This window comes from Amblyomma mixtum, chromosome 10 (genome assembly GCF_055824585.1).
Source record: "Amblyomma mixtum isolate Tamu chromosome 10, ASM5582458v1, whole genome shotgun sequence".
NCBI classification, from domain to species: domain Eukaryota; kingdom Metazoa; phylum Arthropoda; class Arachnida; order Ixodida; family Ixodidae; genus Amblyomma; species Amblyomma mixtum.
Window position 1 is genome coordinate 122,562,866 of NC_143021.1, and position 18,862 is coordinate 122,581,727.

Consider the following 18,862-nt stretch of genomic DNA (forward strand, 5'->3'; position numbering starts at 1 on the left):
ACCAGACGGACTGTTTATTTATTTATTTATACAGAATACCCCTAAAGGCCCTCGAGAGGGTATTGCATAGGGGGGGGGGGGGGGCACAGGCAATTGAACAGAATAAAACAAAACCACGAATATAAAACAAACAACAAAAGCACAAATAAGACACTTTGGATAACATAGGTAAGCAAAAGAATCAATCAAAAACACAAATAAGACACTTTGCATGACATAAGTAAGCAAAAAGAATTAAAAGAATGGCAGCGCAGCAAAGAACGAAGATTACTGCAGTATTAAAATTATACAAACAGAACACTAATACAATGAATCTTTTTAGTAACAAACCCTGCAAAAAAGGAAGCCATGAACAAATAAAATAACAATGTATGCGAAGAGTTAAGCAGTAGTTATTGAAGATATAAGTTTAAAATATTCATCAGGATCAGTGGTGGTTGCGATATGTGAAGGCAGAGTGTTCCAGTCAGATATTGTGCGTGGTAAGAATGAATGCGCATAGTTAAATGTTCTGCTCGTGAAACGTCTAACTTTAAAGGGATGATCGCGGCGGTCAAAAATCGAAGGAGGCAAAGAAAAAAAGTCGTTATGAAGTGATGGATTATGATAAAGTTTATGAAAAAGTGATAGTCGTGCAATTTTACGGCGGAGACATAAATCCTGCAGACCTGCGCGTTTCTTTAAGGCTGTGATGCTGGTGTTACGTGAATAATCGGAGTAAATAAAACGAACGGCGCGGTTCTGCAATGATTCAATGTTATTTATTAGGTAAGATTGGTAAGGGTCCCAAATAGCCGAGGCATATTCAATTTTAGGTCGAATTAGAGTGGTATAGGCATGAGCACGGAGGTGATGTTCGAGTTCAAGGTGATGCCGTTCGGCCTCTGCTCTGCCCCAGCGACGTTCCAGCGAGTAATGGATACGGTACTCGCAGGCTTGAAGTGGCAAATTTGTATAGTCTACTTAGATGACGTTGTTGTCTTCTTCTCAAGATTTAAAGACCACCTCAAAAGGCTTCGGATAGTGCTAGAAACAATCAATTCTTTAGACCCAACACAGAAACCAGAGAAGTGCCACTTTGCCTACGAAGAGCTGCTGTTCCTTGGCCACGTCGTAAGCAAGGATGGAGTTCGCCCAGACCCTCTGAAGACGGCTGCGATCGCAGAGTTTCCACAGCCTAATGACAAGAAAGCTATACGCAGATTGCTTGGATTTTGCGCTTACTACTGGCGATTAGTCAAGAACGTATCTCGAGCTAGTTTTTTTTTCCATCACACGAAAAGAGCACAAACTTCTCAAAGGACAGTGAAGGGGAGACGAGACACAGGCGCTGTGTCTCGTCCTTTCATGCATCCTTCGTAAAGATTTCGCTGTTTTCGTGTTATTTGTCAAGACCTTTTCGCAAATCGGTGAACCTTTGACCCAACTTACCACGGCTGACGTGCCTTTTTAATATGAAACGCCGCAAGTGGCAGCTTTCAAAGAGCTGAAGCACCGCTTACGATCGCTTCCTGTGCTCGGGCACTTCGATGAAAACGCCTAAACCGAAATTTATATCGATGCAAGCAGTGTGGGCTTAGGAGGGAGCGGTCCTCGTTCAGAAAATTGTAGACAGGAGAAAATTATCGCGTACGCTAGCTGTTCACTTTCGAAAGCCGCGGCCAACTATTGGACCTCCGGGAAAGAATGTCTCGTCATTATTTGCGCCACGTCGGAATTTCGCCCCTGCCTGTACGGACGACCATTCACGTTTGTGAGCAATCACCATGCTCTGTGCTGGCTAGTCAATTTGAAAGATTCCTCCGGCCGCCTTGCCTCGTTGGAGCCTGCGCCTTCAAGAATTCAACATAACTTTAGCCTACAAATCTCTCCGCAAGCATTCCGACGCAGACTTTTTGTCGCGAGCACCAGTCGACGCATCACCGGAAGAGGAAGACGGCGTCGCTTTCTTAGGACCGGTAAGCGCCAGCAATAATTATTATTGTTATCATTATTACTCTATTTTTTTTCACCGTCATTTATTTGCTTGTTTAACATTCTGAGCACCTATCAGTTGCCGCCTGTGTCTTCGCCAATCCCCCCCAGTGGGTACGCGCCATTTTTTAGAGGACAACAACAATCTCGCGCAATAGCAGCGCTCAGATCTACAGTTGCAAAGTGTAGTTGATTATCTGAAAGGCAAAACCACGTCGCTTCCCCGAGGGCTAGAGCGCCAACTGTCGTCCTTCGTTTTTTACTATAATGTCCTCCTGAAGAAGAACTTCGCGCCCAACAGGACTTCTTGTCTTGGCCAAAAATCTCAGGCAAAAAATTATGCAGGCATGTCATAATGAGCCGACTGCACGGCATCTCGGGATTGCTCGGACGTTGCACCGCATCCAGGAGAAGTACTATTGGCCGCAGCTAGCTGCCGACGTTTCCCATTAAGTGAAAACATGCCGTGAGTGTCAGCGATGCAAAACACCTCCGACTAGACCAGCCGGACTCCTGAACCCCGTACCGCCTCCAATCCCTCTCAGGAAATAGGAATGGGCCTCCTCGACCACTTTAAGACTTTATCATCAGGTAACAAATGGATCATCGTGGCCACCGACTACATGACCCGCTACGCCGACGCAAAAGCGTTGCCTAATGGTACCGCAAAATAAGTCGCAAAATTTTTTTGTCGAACGAATTCTACTGCAACACGCCGCCCCCGAAGTGCTCATCAGAGACGGAGGAACGACGTTTGCAGCAGAGCTGACGCAAGCTATTTTAAACTACAGTCAGACAGGCCATTGGAGGACAACTGCCTATGATCCGCCAACGAACGGACTCACCGAGCGTCCGAACAAAACCATCGCAGACATGCTCTCCATGTACATCGACGCCGAACACAAGACGTGGGACACCACTCTTCCCTACGAGATCTACGCCTGTAACACTGCCGTCCAGGACACAACCAGGTCTACTCCATTCGAGCTTGTACATGGCGAGAAGTCCACGACAATACTCGACGGAATGCTTCCGCACATTTCAGGCGAAAACAGCCTCGACGTCAGCGCCTACCTTCATCGCGCCGACGAAGCCCGATCACTTGCGCGACTCCGCATTAAAAACCAGCAGCACACCGACGCCCGACGGTACAATCTGCGCCGACGAGACACACATTATAAGCCAGGTGATCGTGTTTGGATATGGGCGCCAATTCGCCGTCGTGGATTGAGTGAAAAGTTGGTTCGACGCTACTTTGGCCCATACAGGGTTCTACGTCGCATCGGTGACCTCGACAGTGAAGTCATCCCCGATGGCACGACAGCCTCTCAGCCACGACGCACACGCCCGGAAGTTGTATATGTCGTACGTCTTAAACCATATTATGAACGCTAAATGATTCGAAGTTTCCATTATCCGTGTTTATTTTCATTTTTGAAGCTTCTAGGCGACGCTTCTTTGGGAGGGGGCAATGCCACGTATCATTGTAGTGTCCATTCGTTCGCGCTTAACGCCGCAGGAAAGGGGTGTTATCATTTTTGTTCGTGGCGCGAGAAGCGACTGGACTAATCTCGATTGATCACAGCCATGAAGAGTAGCATCTGCGTTTTTCTAGATTACTGTAGATGATCTTGACCTGTTATCTCGAAGTTTCCTTTCCGGCTTTAAATTGAGCGATGCCGCGAGCGGCGGGCATTCGTAGTTCGACGACTGACGGGCACGTTTGTTGCTGCCCGAGCTCGTCCAGACCCAGCGAAGTATTTTCGGCGCTGGCTTGCTGAGAAGTTTTGACAAGTGCAGGCGGGCCTCGGATCCACTGCGACCCCGAGGTTCCGCAACCAGCCTCCCAGCCCAGGCGCCGTGCCTTTGCCGGTGCTCGGGCAACTACGAGACCTTCAAGCAGCAGCCCAGTCGGCCACCCGTGACGTCATGGGAGGCCCGGGACCTACTGCCCCCCCGGTGTTCCGTGCGCCGCCCCCAAAGGCGCACTGTTTCCAGTTCGAAGTTACTTCCGACGCGACGGCTGACGACATCGTCGACGGCATCGAGTCGGTTGTCGGCCCGAAAGAGCTAGAGAGCCTCCAACACCATGGAGGCATGAAGTTCTGCGTCGCCATGTCCTCGGCTGCGGCGGCAGAGAAGATGCTAGTGGAAGGCGCCTTCAAAGTGAATGGCACTTCCGTCCCAGTAGCCTGCGTGGGTCCTGCCGTGGTCCACGTGACGGCTTTTCGTGTGTCGCTGTTCGTGGGAGACGCGGCGCTGGCGGCGGCACTGAGCTCCTACGGCAAGGTGCTTGACATCACCCACCCCGTCCTCAAGGGCCGTCGTCACGTCGGCAACGGGACGCGCGTGGTCCGGATCGAGATGAAGCAGGTGGTGCCGAACTTCTTGACCGTCCAGGGCCACCGCGTCATGTTTGACTACCGAGGCGTCCGGAAGGTGTGTTCCCGCTGCGGGCAGGACGGCCACATCGGCGCGGCGTGTCGAACGCCGCGGTGCGCTCGCTGCGAGGTGTTCGGCCACGACACGGCAGGATGCGGAGCGGCTTGCAGGCGCTGCGGTGGAAGCCACGCCACAGCGGACTGCCTGCGGCCACGGTCGTATGCGGCGGCCGCCGCCTCGAGGAAGGCCCCGAGCAAAGACAACGTGGCCGCGGAAACACGGAGCACACCAACCCTCCGGACGCCTGTTGCCGACGTGGTCCCTACGACCAGCAGCCCGAGGGAGCCCGAGCCCACCCCCGCGACGGAGGTGCCCGTGAAGGAGCAGCTCGAGGGGACGCCTTCAAACGAGGTGGAGCCGTTCGGTGCTGTTTTCGCGGAACCCTTGCCGCCGCTACCCCGCACAGCTTCCTTCAACACCGAGAGCAGCAGCGGCGATGAGTCGAGCGTGGCGTCGGGCGACCTGGTGGACGTACCGGACAAAGTCACGCCGCTTCGCCTGACAGGCGACTTGACGTGCGGCCAGGTGTCAGGACCGACGACTCCTGGAGGTGCGGACGACGCGTGCTTCCCGTCACCAGCCAGCCACACCCTCCCATCGGCGACCCTGGCGTCGGCATCGGCTTCAGCTGCGAGCGTCGCCAAGACCACGCAGCAACCGGTGAGCGAGGCCACAAGCGCCGACGGCCCCGAAAACATGGACTTTTCCCGACCAGACTTCAAACGTGCCCACCCCCAATCATCGGAATCCGAAGGGACTGTTAACGAACGTTCTAGCAAAAAAGTGCCGCGCGCGCCAAGCGCCGCCCATGGCAGCGCTCTTTAGGTTGTATGCTATGCCGTCGGTGCTCTTGGCAGTCATGGCGGTTGTGCATCTCCTCTCCCTGAATGTTCGGGGATTTCAATCCGTAGACAGACAGAGAGAGGTGATGCACTTTGCCAGGGCTAGGGGCGTCGACATCCTGTTTTTACAGGAATGCAACTTCCGTACTTCACTTGATGTGCTGAATTTCACCGCCCGGTTTTCTGTTTTTGCTTATTTTTCGTTGACTGATTTTCATATGTGCGGTGTTGGTGTCGTTTTTGTAAACCCCTGCCTGCGCGCGGGTGCTCATTGCACTTTCGGGCTGGACGGCCACACTCTTGCGGTCGACTTCACACTAAACCAGCGGCGGGTACGTGCGTTGGTTGTATATGCGCCAGCACGGCAGACTAGTAGTTCTGATTTTTTTGAGCGCCTCGACTCATTCCTCCTTGATCCCTACCCCACTTTCATCGTCGGTGACTTCAATTGTGTACTTAACATCGACCGTGACGTCCGCGGACAGGGTCACGGTCGCCGTTATTGCGGTGCCCCCGCTCTCCGCGATCTCGTGACTCAGTTCCGCTTGTCTGACGCGTGGGTGCAGCTTCACGGGGATGCCTTTGGAGCGACGTTTGAGAGAGCACAGTCAGCGAGTCGGATAGACAAATTCTATTTTCCACCAGAGCTCGCTTCTTTTGTCGTTAGCTGCGAAGTTCTCGTGTTCCCTGCAGGCACGCCGGTGATTTCCGATCACTACCCCTTGTCAGTCAGGCTCGACTTTGGTGAGGACACCCCACGTACTGTTACGTGGCGCATGGACACGAGCCTACTGGCAGACCCGGAAAGCGTGGCGTCGCTCCGTACGGCGTTGGCAGCATCGTGCAAAAGCTTCGTTGCGACTGATTCATGGGACACTCTCAAGGCTCGTTGGCAGGCAACTCTGGTGGCGGCCGGTCAAGACCGCAGACGCCGGGTAACTCATGCACTGAATGACACCCTCAAGCGCATCCGTATAGTGCAAAGGGCAGCACCCTTAACCTTTGCCATGAGCGATTACCTGAGTCTACTTAAAGCACGTTACCACGTGTTTCTCTGCCAGTCATCACGGGCAGCTAGTCGTGCACACCAGCTCGGGCGGCCTATATCAGACCCGGCTGTGCTACGACACGTACGCGCAGGCACGGCAGAGGAATTCGCTCCCGCTACTGTGCCTTTCGTGACACTCCCAGACGGCACCCAAAGCAAAACCGCGTCCGATATCTGCACGATCTTTGCAAGTCACTTCTCGGACCTGTTCTCGACGGGCAATTGGCTACATCTTCAAGATGGGTATGACGGGCTTCTACAAAGCTTTTTTGGAAACTTGCCACGAGTAGCTGAAGAGCTGCAGGAAAACCTTTGCGCACCAGCCACAAGCCAAGAGCTGCACGCCATCCTGCAGAGTATGAATGCAGCCTCTGCCCCCGGTCCAGACGGCATTCCAACAAGTTTTTATTCAACGTTTTTTTACCAGATCCAAGGAGCACTGCTGGAAATGGTCAACGGCTTTCTCGCAGATGGGTTACGTCCGAACTCGTTCCGCGAATGCCGCATCATACTCATTCCGAAAGCGGGCGGTGACCCCTCCGACCCGCAAGCATGGCGGCCCATAAGCCTCTTAATCACAGACTACAAAATAGTCGCATCTTTACTAAACAGAAGAATGCGGTCGATCCTGCCTCACCTAATCCACCGTGCTCAAACCAGTAGCGTGCCTGACCGCTCTGTGTTTTCTGCATTGGCACTCACTAGAGACCTGTTCACATTTGCCAGCAGGACGGGCTTCACCGGGTGTTTTGTTTCCCTCGATCAGGCGAAAGCATTCTATCGGGTGGAACACTCGTATCTGTTCGGAGTCCTCGAAGCCTTCGGATTCCCGCCGCAAATTGTCAGCAGGCTGCGCCTACTTTACGCAGACCTGAACGCTCATCTCTCCGTAAACGGTCACCAGAGCGCTCCCTTCTCAGTCACCCGGGGTATAAGGCAAGGATGCCCTCTCTCCCCAACATTCTTCGTGTTATGCCTGGATCCACTCATCCGGCGCATTAACGACAGTCCATCCATACGCGGCTTCCCTCTGCCTGCCAAGGCCAAATCAAAGTTTCGGCCTACGCCGACGACGTGTCGCTGTTCCTCAAGGACGAGGATAGCTACGCCGCTTTTTCGCGGCTGTTTCTCGAGTACAGCGAGATATCAGGGGCCCTATTGAACAGGATAAAAAGCAAGGCACTAAGGTTTGGCACCTTCACACCGAACCTTGCGGGCGAGGTGGAGTGGGTGCAGGGAGTGAAAGTCCTGGGAGTAGTATTCCTCGCCAGCGGAGAAGTAGCCCGCGAAACCTGGACTAACCTCCGCACGAACGCTGAGAAACGCCTCTCGGTGGCGTCAACTTTCCGCCTTTTAATGGCAGAGCGCTGCTATTTAGTTAAGTCCACAATCCTAGCCGCATGTTTTTTTGTCGCCCGCGTCGCAAACCCACCGCGCACGTTTGCTCGCAGGCTAACCTCGGCCTGTGGCTCTTTCGTTTGGGCGGGCAAAACCGAACTTGTGTCACGAATGTTCATGCGCCTTCCATCGTACATGGGTGGGTTTGGTATACCTTGTATCCGCACCATGTGCAATGTGCTCGCCTTGCGAGGAGTACGAGATCTTGTACGCAACCCAGACTATCCCGGGAGACCACTCCTCACATACTTTCTGGGTACAGCGCGTAGCGTGTTTTTTACACAACACGTGGTTGGCCCTACAGCCGAGCAGCCGCCGCCATTTTTCGTTAACGTGCGTCGCACACTGGCGTCGTTGTTTGCCAGCGTGCCCGATCTGGATGTTGATGAAACCCCGCCCTCCAGGATGTGTGAAGCACTAACGGTAGCTGAGCTGACACGCGAGCAACTCCAGAAAACGAGACGGGCACGCTGGCGCCAACTGACCTCAGCTGCGATTCCTGCAGATGTCAGGGACTTCGGCTGGCTGCGAGGTTGGCGGGTCCTGCCCACAAGAGACCGCCTTGCGGCGTGGGGCGTGGCGCCCCCCGCCCGATGCCCGCAATGCGGTCTTTTAGAAACGTTGCGGCACGCTATGTTTGAGTGTGTAGTTGCGCGCACCTTTTGGACATTAGTGTCACGCATGTTTTTAACCCGCCTGGAAGCGCGCAGTAGTTCTCCCGAAGTGTTTCAAAATATGCTCTTGTGTGTTGGCATGTTCGTTTTGTGGCGGCAGCGTGGAGTGGCATCCTTAAATGGGCGTCCGCAAAGAACAATGTTCCCAATGTTGCAGCGCCTCCGCACGCGCCTCTTTGAACAAGCATGCGTAACGCTCTGTCAATGAGCGAGGCTGAGTTCTTGCGCAAATGGTCGACATACTTTATCGTCCTGCGCGGCGGTCGAGTATCGGCTTTCTTACTGCATTACTGACGTCCTCAGTGCTGCGTCACTGCGCATGTGCTTGACTCATCAGAGCATTAAGTTCATCCGTTTTGTTTTGTATTTTCTATGTCAACACAGAACAAAAAATAAACTTCTCTTTCTACGCCGCCGTCGAGTGTTTTCAGCTCTTTTGCGGGTGCAAGTCAGCCCAAATAAAGAGCTTCGTTTACAAGTCTTGTTGCTGCCTTCCTGACCGCTGGACTGCCGTCACCACAACGTGACAATATTCACGTCGCCACCAAATGTGAATTCTAAATGTTAATTATTTACAAACGAAATCTTCTAAGTAATCTATAAACAGGGTCGTCATTCCATTCAGAGGTCGATAACCGACCGAAAGTACAGTGTTTTATAATTTCAGCGAAAAGAATTGATAGTCATTTGTGCTTGAGCAGAAAGTTTCTGGTCGCTCACAAGTGAAAATATATTTTATCAAGAGGCCCACCAAACCACCGCGACCAATAGCCCGACTGACGTAAAGATTCTGACGTTCTGGTAGGAAGGTGAGCTCTGTGCTCCATATCTGTGCACCATATTTCTGTGAGCATTATGACGCCTAATATGCTCTCTAGTAGCGAAAAAAAAGAGACTGAGTTCAGGTTTTTTATGTTTTACTCATCATATAGCGAAAGCACTTCAATGATTTCTTGCATGCTTGTCCTAGATAACGTTCAAGGCTGTGTTGTGTGGCAGTATGTCGCGATCACAATCAACATCCGCAGTGGTTATCAGTTGGCCATCTCAGAAACTGTCATGCTTGTTATCTAAGCTTATGCAAGTCACAAGAACCTGATATAGCCACCGCTTTCGCTCCCTGAGCTTTACGAACGAGAATTTGTCTGTTGTGGTGCCGCGCAAACTTGAAATCATTTATCTTCGCCCAGTTTTTCACTTCGAAAAGCATTCCGCGAGTTCGCTTTGTTATATTTTCCTGCAAAAACACCCCCTCATCTGCACTACTCAGTTTTTGTATATTCTGCGAACTTTCATTTCGCTTTGCCCGTTTTGTAAAGCGGCAAATTATGCCTGGCGTTTTTCCTTTCCTTGCTGGCAGTCGGTGGATCAGCACAATGTTATCTTGCAATAGTTGCGGAAGCTCGGCCTTCGCAGATAGCACGTTTATCTTTTTAGATTGTCTTTTTCTGTGTGCGGGATTCCGTGGAACTCTATTACAGGGGCATCGCTTTCTAAAGCTGAGCTGATGGCTGCAGGACAAAGCCAATGGATTGCGATATGGTTAGAACTATTTTTCATCGCTTAACGCTGACCAAAGTTTTTCAAGTAGCGCGTTTCCATTTTCCCTTCACAGTGGTCTGAATCTTGTTCACGCTTACCTGCTTCATCGCGGAATTATGTACCGGCTAAGCCAGTGCACTGGAGCCTATGTAGATTTCCTGAATGAGCAGTCATTTGTATTTACGCGATTTTTGCCTTCCTCAACACGTCCTGCCTTAGGAAAGGCAACACTTCAAAAATTGGCAGTGGTTTATCTCTGGTTATATCTGGAGGATTGCAAAAGCAACGAGGAGAGAGAGAGAGACGATGGTGAGCGTGCGGCAGCGGCGGCGGCCCCGGCACGCTAGCTATGTGCCGCTACTGCGCATGCGCAAATGGAGAGCGGGGCGGCGGCACCTCTGAGTGACCCGCGCAGCAACAGCAGCGGCGCGCCGTCTGCCGTCACTACTCCTCGCTAATGCGCAGTATGACCTTTTCGTGAGTTCCGCGCAATGGCTCGGCGACTCGCGTAGTGTTGCTTTCGCAACAATAATGCCTCAAGTGGTATTCTCTACTGTGTCCTTTGCAGCATGTGGCTTCGCGAACGTGTGCTCTCAAGCCAGGATTATTGGCGGTCAGAAGATCAGCAGATGTGTAGTGCCATGGATTGTAAGTAACCTGCCTATTTTCTGGTTTCAAGGAACAGCTAGTCCACCTAAGGCACAGCTGACGGAAGGCAAGGGGAGGGAACGAACACGTGCTGTATAGGTCAAGAATTAGCCACGGTAAAATTGTAGCCCCTTCGAAAAAGTTTATATTTATTGCAAGCATAAATTATCAACTTTCCTTCATGGGAGACAGTACTCATTGTCCCTAGGACTCGCCCTGAACGAGGACAGCCCATTCGCGCGAGTGATATTAAAGTGCGCTCCGAAGTATCTGACTTGGAAAATTTGTTTCGTTGTGAAAAAAAGAGGGCTGAATTGGACCCGCTCCATACGAAATATTCTTTACCTGAGCGGAATTGTGATTATTTCACACAAGCGCATGCGTTTTAGGAGCATGCAAAAAGACACCCACTCCGAAGCGGCTTCGTGCTGGTGAGAATAAAAACTGAAGCCGCACTTGAGCACCCTCGGTGTTACATCTCGCGGCACTAGCAGCGCTTGACACTCGGAAAGATCTGGCGCGGCCAGTGATCTAAGAGGGAAATGATGACAGGCGCCTTCTGTTTTAACTAGAAACAACACTGGTTAAGAGGAAGGTCGCTATTGCCTGAAATGTAAAGTAGAAGCTGCGACGTTGACTTTTGTAAGAAAAAGCAATCACAGCCGAAAAGTTCAAGTCTGAGTTTTCTTCTCGCCAAATTTTCCTGCGCTCGTCTATGAGTTGAATTTAGATTAACAACTCATCATGCATAGGCTAGATTATTTAATTTCTGGTCTGTGCTTCGGGGGGGAATGGGGTGAGGGCAATTTTAAACAAGTATTACTAAAGAAAACAAGCTAAAGGACGGTTTAGGTTAGAACACATCACTAAGTGTAATTTAAGTGCCGCAGCACTAACCGAAACACATCTGTCCAGTTTTCGACTGGACGAAACGGAATACAGTCGAACCCCGCAATAACGAAACCGCCGGGGAAGGAAAACCTTTTCGTTGTCGTGAGAATTTCGCTGTCGCGAAAATGGACAAACAAGCACACCCATTACCTTCCAGAACCAAAAATTGAATTAAAAAAGTCGCTTATTTTGCTCTGCTTGACATTGCTGTGCAGGAGCTTGACGACTCTGGCTTCGCAGCTTGATAAGCTATGCATAGGTTCGTCGTCGTCGTGGTCGCCGAGAAAAGTCCGGATAACATCGAAAGCATCAAGCACATCACGCGAGCTTACTTGTGTAACTTTCCTGCATCCAGGACGATGCTGCATCAGCGTCGACGCGCGCACACTCCCCTGACAACACTTTGGCGACGATGCAGTGCCGCGCGCTTTAAATCGATTTAGCCATCCGGCGCTCGCCTTAAAGTTGTCGTGCCCCAGAATGCACGCGAAGTCAATCGCATTTTGCTGCAGAAGGCTTCCAGACAAAGGCACCTTGTTCGCTCTCTTGTCCAGGAACCACTGAAATACGGCTTTGTGCACGCCTTCGTACACCGGCGTTGCCAAAGTCTTTTTCAGAGCGCGCGCACCGTTCTGGAGTGCCGCCATGATGCCATTCTTTGATTTCATAATCGTAGAAAGTGAGCTGCACGGGATACTGAACTCCTCCGCAATTTCCGTCTTCTTTCTGCCTTTTTCAGCTTCGGCGATGATAGCAGCCTTTTCCTGCAGCGTCAAAAACTTGTGCTTCTTTACAGCAGGCAGCATGTTTCCGACAGTCGAAAAACAACAAAAAACACTGTACACAAGCAAGTCGCGGGCGAATTCGGCTTGCACAAGGCGGACGGCGAGATCGGCGAGACAGCGTGGTCGGCGCACTAGAGAAAAAAAAAATGGTTCCTTGCTCTTCCCCGGTTGGCCGGCGGTGTCGTCACGTGAAACGTCACGTGCGTGCGTAGTCGCCAACAGACGGGCTAGCAAAAAGCCGCTTTCAGCGGGCAAAAAAAGAAATTGCTTTGCTATCATCATTACCGAAACAACCGAAAGTAAACAAGAATGGCTGCGCCGGTGCTTGTTAGCAGGTGAAATGAATGGGCCCGACTTGTCGGATGAGTTTAATGCTGCAGTTTTGCCCATTCTATGTTCCCGACTGGCTGACGTGCCGAAAAAATGTTGCAGATCACTACCTCAAACTTTCGTTAATGCGGGACTGCTTTTTCGCTATTGAGAGGGGACAAATGCATTGAACCCTATGGGAGTTCGCCGGGGGCGCCAGAATTTTTCGTTGCCGCGAGAATTTCGTTCTTGAGGGCGTTCGTTATTGAGGGGTTCAACTGTATTCGTAATCGTTCTTCAAAAAATACTTTTGTATACCAGAGGGAAGGTTTTCTCGGTATCATAAAGAACGTCTTTTTCTTGCGCACTCGTCCCAGAAAAAGTGATGAAAGGGAAATTTCCGTCACTAATCTTTTTTCTCTCACCCCACCGTTCTCGAGCGCAGGTTCGGCTTGAGGTTAAGCTGAGTCAGCAAAATGCAATGCGATGCGGCGGGACTATCATCACTAACCGGGTCATATTAACTGCTGCCCACTGCATACACAATCAGTGAGTATTCAACCTCTTTGTTGCGTGTCTTTACTTGTACTGAGTAGCTCACTAATGCCGCATGCAATATACACAAATCTTTTTTTTTACCACAAATTTCTTAGCAATAAGGACGTCGTAGTAAGGACTTTAAAGGCCATTGATAGGCACTTGCACCTCCCCCCTCACGTAATATACTGGGGTAGAAAAGATTTCGCAGCCAGTTCAGTCATGTATAATCTTCTGTATCTTGTATAAACTTCCCAACATTCTCCACTCATTCGACCCTTTGAGCGCTAGTTTCAGAGCTGTTGTTTTCTGGTATAATAAGTATGACCCGAGAGCAGACGGTGAAAGTCCGTACTTAGCAAGAATGGAGCGCTCATGAGCTGTAGCCAACCTCCAGCTATTACAAAGATTAAAAACAACTCACATCGCGGTTTGTATAAGCTCAGTGTCAGTTTCCAAGTGGAGTTTAGTGGATTATGCGCTCAGGCAGAATGAAAACATAAAATTCATAAATTGCAAGCCTGCAGTCAAGTCTATGCTACTCCGCTGTAATTCTATTCTTGTTCTTGCGATCCAATTCAAATTTCACAATCCTGTGCCACTTAAGGCCCTATTTCTCCCAGGGGCACTGGCAGCCTGTAGTATACATAACATGTTCTTTCATATAAACAAACGGAGTACAACAAAATTCCCACAGAAAAGGCGTGCGTGAATTGGCGCTCCACACAGCAATAAAATCAATGGTGTGTTGAAATAAAGCGCCATCGGACTAGTATGGACACATAAAACTCATAAATACCAATTTAATACATTTTGTATACATGTAGGAGACAGAACAAATATAAAGCAACTGAACAGCAGTAACATCAGTTTGGTTCAGAAAAGTTTTCCGAAGAATCAGTGAAAATAAATTTTTATAAGCGCTTTCTTCGAAGTTGTATCGAAGCATTGCCTAGGGCCTTCCTGAGATAACTCATTGAATAAGGACGGGACCGATAAATTCCGCAGCTTTTTTCGTGTTTCGTATCTATTTAAGGAAAGTGCAATGCTTGGATTCCTTTAGTTCTAATACACATTTTAGTTCCATGGTGTTAAACGCGTGGTTAAATTCATCATCAGCCTGAGTGCGCCCACTCCAGGGCAAGAATTAATGTCAAGAATTAATTCCGTTGTAGTACGTAATCTCATCCCAAGCAATAATTTTCTGCCACCCCCTGATATACTTGCCTTCAAACACCTCCAAACTTGCTTCCCCCTTTTTATTCGTATCGTCCGTTAAAATACGAAGCACAATATTTTCACACATTTGCAATTATTTGAATGGTTTCATGCTTCAAGGTGCTAGAACACAATCCCAGCGAAATAATTCCATAGGGTAGTGCATTTTCATCAACAGACTTGAAACACGGTCGTAATTTGTATTCTGTCCAACATATCCGGTGTAGTCCGATGGCTCATTTCAAAAAGAAAAAAAAATTGTTTCGCATTGTGTCCGACCAGTCATAAGCTTCAGGGGACACGCGTGAAATTCGCGCACAATGTATGTTTACAGGCACATTGTTGGGTTTCTACGTGGAAAGAAGGCTTACCTTTACCGGCGATATCTACGTTGTTCCACTCTGTATGTAACACAGGCTTCTGAAAGCCAGCTTTAGTGAAACCATTGCGGATAATTGCTTGCTGCTGCCCTGCCCATGGTGTATAAGAAATGCATCGCCGTACGTTCATTCTTTCTAAGATGATCTGTTAAAATGTGGTGACATAGAATCAAATCGAGGCCCAGATATAATGGAAGAAGAAATGCTACAGCAGCTACTTTTGGGCCAAAGCAACCTCACGTCGTCTGTTAACAACATTCTGGCAAAACAGGGTTCTTTTGAAGAAAGCTTGACAGGTAGAGTTAAAGGTCTTGAAATAGAGCTAGCAACGATCAATACAATAAAAACGGAACTGCAGAACCTAACGAGGACTGTAACTAAACTGGAAGGCACCGTTTCATACCTGCTAAAACAGGAGCCGTAGGAACAACCAGCTTATTTACGGAATAAAAGAAGGGAATGAAGAACGAGAAACAGAGCTGACGAGGAAAATAACAAAGGAAATTTTTAACGAGAGCTTAGGAATGACAATACACAGCATAGAAATGTGTCACAGAATAGGTATGAAATCAACAAAGAATCGCCCTGTCATCAGAAAAATGAGTGACTACCGCGAAAAGGCTTCAATATTTAAGGCATGTCCTAAGTTGAACGGCACAGATTTTTCGGTTAGTGAAGACTTCTCAAAAAGAATTCGTGACGTCAGAAAAAAGTTGTGAGAAAGCGCAACTTGGGAAAAGAGCAATGGTGCTAAGGTTAAGGTGGTTTTTGACAAGCTTAACACTGACGGTAACATTTTCGGATGGGATAATGCAGCAAACACTCAGTATAAAACCCTGAGGAATCAAAAGTGACACCAGAAAAGGAACAGTCTGGTTTTCAAAATTCTTAACATAAATGGTCGCAGCGTCGTAAACAAAGATGCAGAACTTGAAGGCGTGCTGTTCTCTCACGACGCGGACGTTGCCATGCTTACTGAGACCTGGGTAAGCAATGAAATATATGACAACGAATTTGTTCCCAAAGACTGTAGGCTTTTTCGTTGCGACCGCCTTAGAAGAGGTGGAGGAGTGCAATTTTAATGAAATCATCATTGTAAATTTTCAGGATGCCTGTTGCTGACGGCATTGAAGCTATAGTTTGCAAAACATACATCAACAAGGTTCGCTTTCTTCTTGGTGTTTTTTACAGGCGTCCCAACACTTCTGTTGTGGTGTTGGAAAACTTAAGAGCATATTTACATTGACATGTAACGAGAGACGATAGACTAATACCGGCTGGTGATTTCAACTTGCCTAACATTGACTGGCACACCTTTTCATAATACACTTCCCACAACGCCGATACCGTAATGCTCACATTGTGTTCACATTTGACCTGCTGTAAGTAGTAAATAATTTTGCTAGAGTGCAAGGAGCCGTAGGATCAAATATAGATCTAATTTTTGTAAGTGGTGCCATCCGCAACTTCATAGCCTGTGAAGTCAAAAACGAAATATCTGATCACAAAGCTGTCCTGCTGAGCTTGTCAAGTGTGTACTCAGATCGTCAAACTGGCGTGAAATGTTTCCGCATTTTTCGCGTGCGGACGAATATATTCTGGATATGCATGATTCATGTTGCGATAAATTTAGGAATGACACTGATAGTTTGAATGACCTATCGTTTACCTTTAAAATGATCGTTTCCAAATGTATTTCCCGGTGCATTCCCAAAATTGCAAAAAAAATTATGTGTACCGAAATCTATGGATTTCTCGGTGAACGTTACGCTTGCAGCGAAAGCTTAAAGGTTAGAAAAGAAATGAAGCAGAAATTCATCATTAAAACCAATAGTGGAAGCAATTTTGGAGCACCTTAAGTAAAAAATAATTTGCGTCAAAGAAAAATATTACGGAACACTCCTGCCTTCGTTTATTAGAACGCCTCCTGAGAGATTCTGGCGCCAAATCACGCCCAAATCTTCTCCCACGAACGAATTCATAGTAGACTGCAAATGTGTGCGTAATGAGGCTGTTTTTTGTTCTGCATTCAACAAATTCTTTCAGTCTGTATACAGAGAGGACAATGATTGTCTGCCCAACTTTTCTGCAGCACTCCCTGCCATTTCTGATGTTGCAATTTCAGAGACTGGTGTTTTTAACTTGCTTTTGAACCTTGATGTTAAAAAAATCGCCTGGTCCAGATAACATAGCAAACATTTTTTGAAGCGCTATGCGGAGTGGTGCGCAAAGTACATGACAGTAATATTCACCAGATCTTTACATGACGGTTCTTAACCGGATGACTGGAGGACAGCCGCGACTAAACCTCTACGCAAAACCGGAAAAAAAAACACACATCGAGAATTACCAACCCATATCTCTATTGTCGACATCATGTAAAATTTTGGAACATATAATTCACAAACATATATTAGGTTTCCGGAAGAGCACTAAGTACTTGCGGATTTTCAGCATGGTTTCAGGCGTGGGTTTTCTACACGTACATAGTTTGTTGAAACTGTGCAGGACTATGCTTACTCGATTAACCAGGGAAAGGAAACAGCCGTAATAGTCATGGATTTCCGCAAAGCATTTCACAAGGCATCACATAACAATCTAATTCATAAATTAAGTTATTATATTAAAAACGACCGGATACTTACAATGATTACGGCTTACTTTTCGAAGAGGTGTCAATTCGTCACTCTAAACAATATTTCTTCTAGCAGTGTCTTCTAGCTGGGTTATGTTTGGCGTTCCCCAGGGGTCTATTTTGGAACAACACTTATTTCTTTTGTTTATTAATGCCACTGTGCCATATCTTTCAGTCCGTGTGAAGCTTTACGCGGATGAATGTATTTTGTAGTAAGTGGTGTCTTCAGTTGAAGACCAGGTGCGTCTAAATAATGACCTAACGAAGGTGGTTGCACAGTGCAGCAAATGGCAGCTGCGTATTATTTTGAAAAAACTTACACACAAGAAAATGCCTCTTCATTTTGTGTACGGTACTAACAACATATCATTATTAGAGGTGACAGAGTGTAAATATTTGTGCCTATGGATTACTAACAACCTTTCGTGGTCAAAACACATAGATGCTGTCGTAGCGAATTCAATGCGGAAACTTTTTTTTGGGGTGCTCACGAAAGTCATCCCCACCTAGTATTCTTCGATTGGCATATAATTTCCCTCGTCTGTCCGCTACTAGATATCCTGTTACCATCTGGGACCGTTTCCCGTGAACAAACATTCAGAAATTATAGGGAATACAGCATAAAGTAGCTACATTTTTTAGCTATGTATCTGTGCATATGTAAGTGAGCTCGGGAGGCGAAGTGGGTTACCCCCAGTCGTTGAGCGCAGTCGTAATTGTCGATTAAGGTTTTTCTTCCAGCTTATAAAAGGTCATTATAAAGTTAATACTTATAATTATTTTGCTTACTCCTCAGGTTACACGAGACAAAGGCATGCACTAACAATAATCCCTTTGAATGCGGGAAATAACTGCTTTAAATATTCCTTTTTTTCCGAGGACAATTAGTGATTGGAACAAGCATAATAGCGAGACTGTTCATCATAATTCTTTAATGATATGTGAAAATGGTCTGCAAATGTTATGAAGTTGAGAGTATTTATATCATTGTGTTTTCTTTGCTTTTTTCCAACCTGCTATTATCTGTACTAGATCGCAGTATCTATGAATGAAAAAACTTCACAAGGAACACCTTTCCGCAGTTACACCATACACTTGCGCACTTCAGTGTATGGGGAAGTTCTTAGATATCAAGACAGCACCAATATTGCCAGTCAGCTTGTGTGATCTTGTCAGTTTGGTTACAGACGGATAGCGTAAGTAACAAAAACCTTGCTGTAGAATTGTGTTGGTCCTTCATAACATATTTGTCAATACTGCAAAAAGAAAAAAAGTATATGCTAGGTACCTATAGAGAGCAAACAAAAAAGTACTTTCACCTTAAACTATATGTACACCATGGAATTTTTTAATTTATATGATTCCTTGTCTGGAGTTCGCACTGCATGAAAATTAGGAATGGTCAGATCAAAAAAGTAGTGTTCAAGCATGCTGTTCATTGCAAACCATAACATTGCGAAATAGTGGCAACAGTAGAAAACTGAGCAGGACATCTCGGTCTAATCGGGAGCGAAGACAGAAATCACTTTTCATTGCGCA

General features: G+C 47.8%; 1 protein-coding gene across 1 annotated transcript in view; it reads left to right on the forward strand.

Annotated features, from left to right (window-relative positions):
- Positions 1-10,451: 10,451 nt before the first annotated feature.
- The window catches only part of LOC149326824 (trypsin-1-like), a 54,791-nt gene continuing 46,380 nt past the window's right edge, over positions 10,452-18,862 (forward strand). The window contains exons 1-2 of the mRNA XM_089564689.1: positions 10,452-10,568; positions 12,999-13,102. Coding sequence (XP_089420815.1) covers positions 10,452-10,568; positions 12,999-13,102 — 221 coding nt within the window. The remainder of the gene's footprint in view (positions 10,569-12,998; positions 13,103-18,862) is intronic.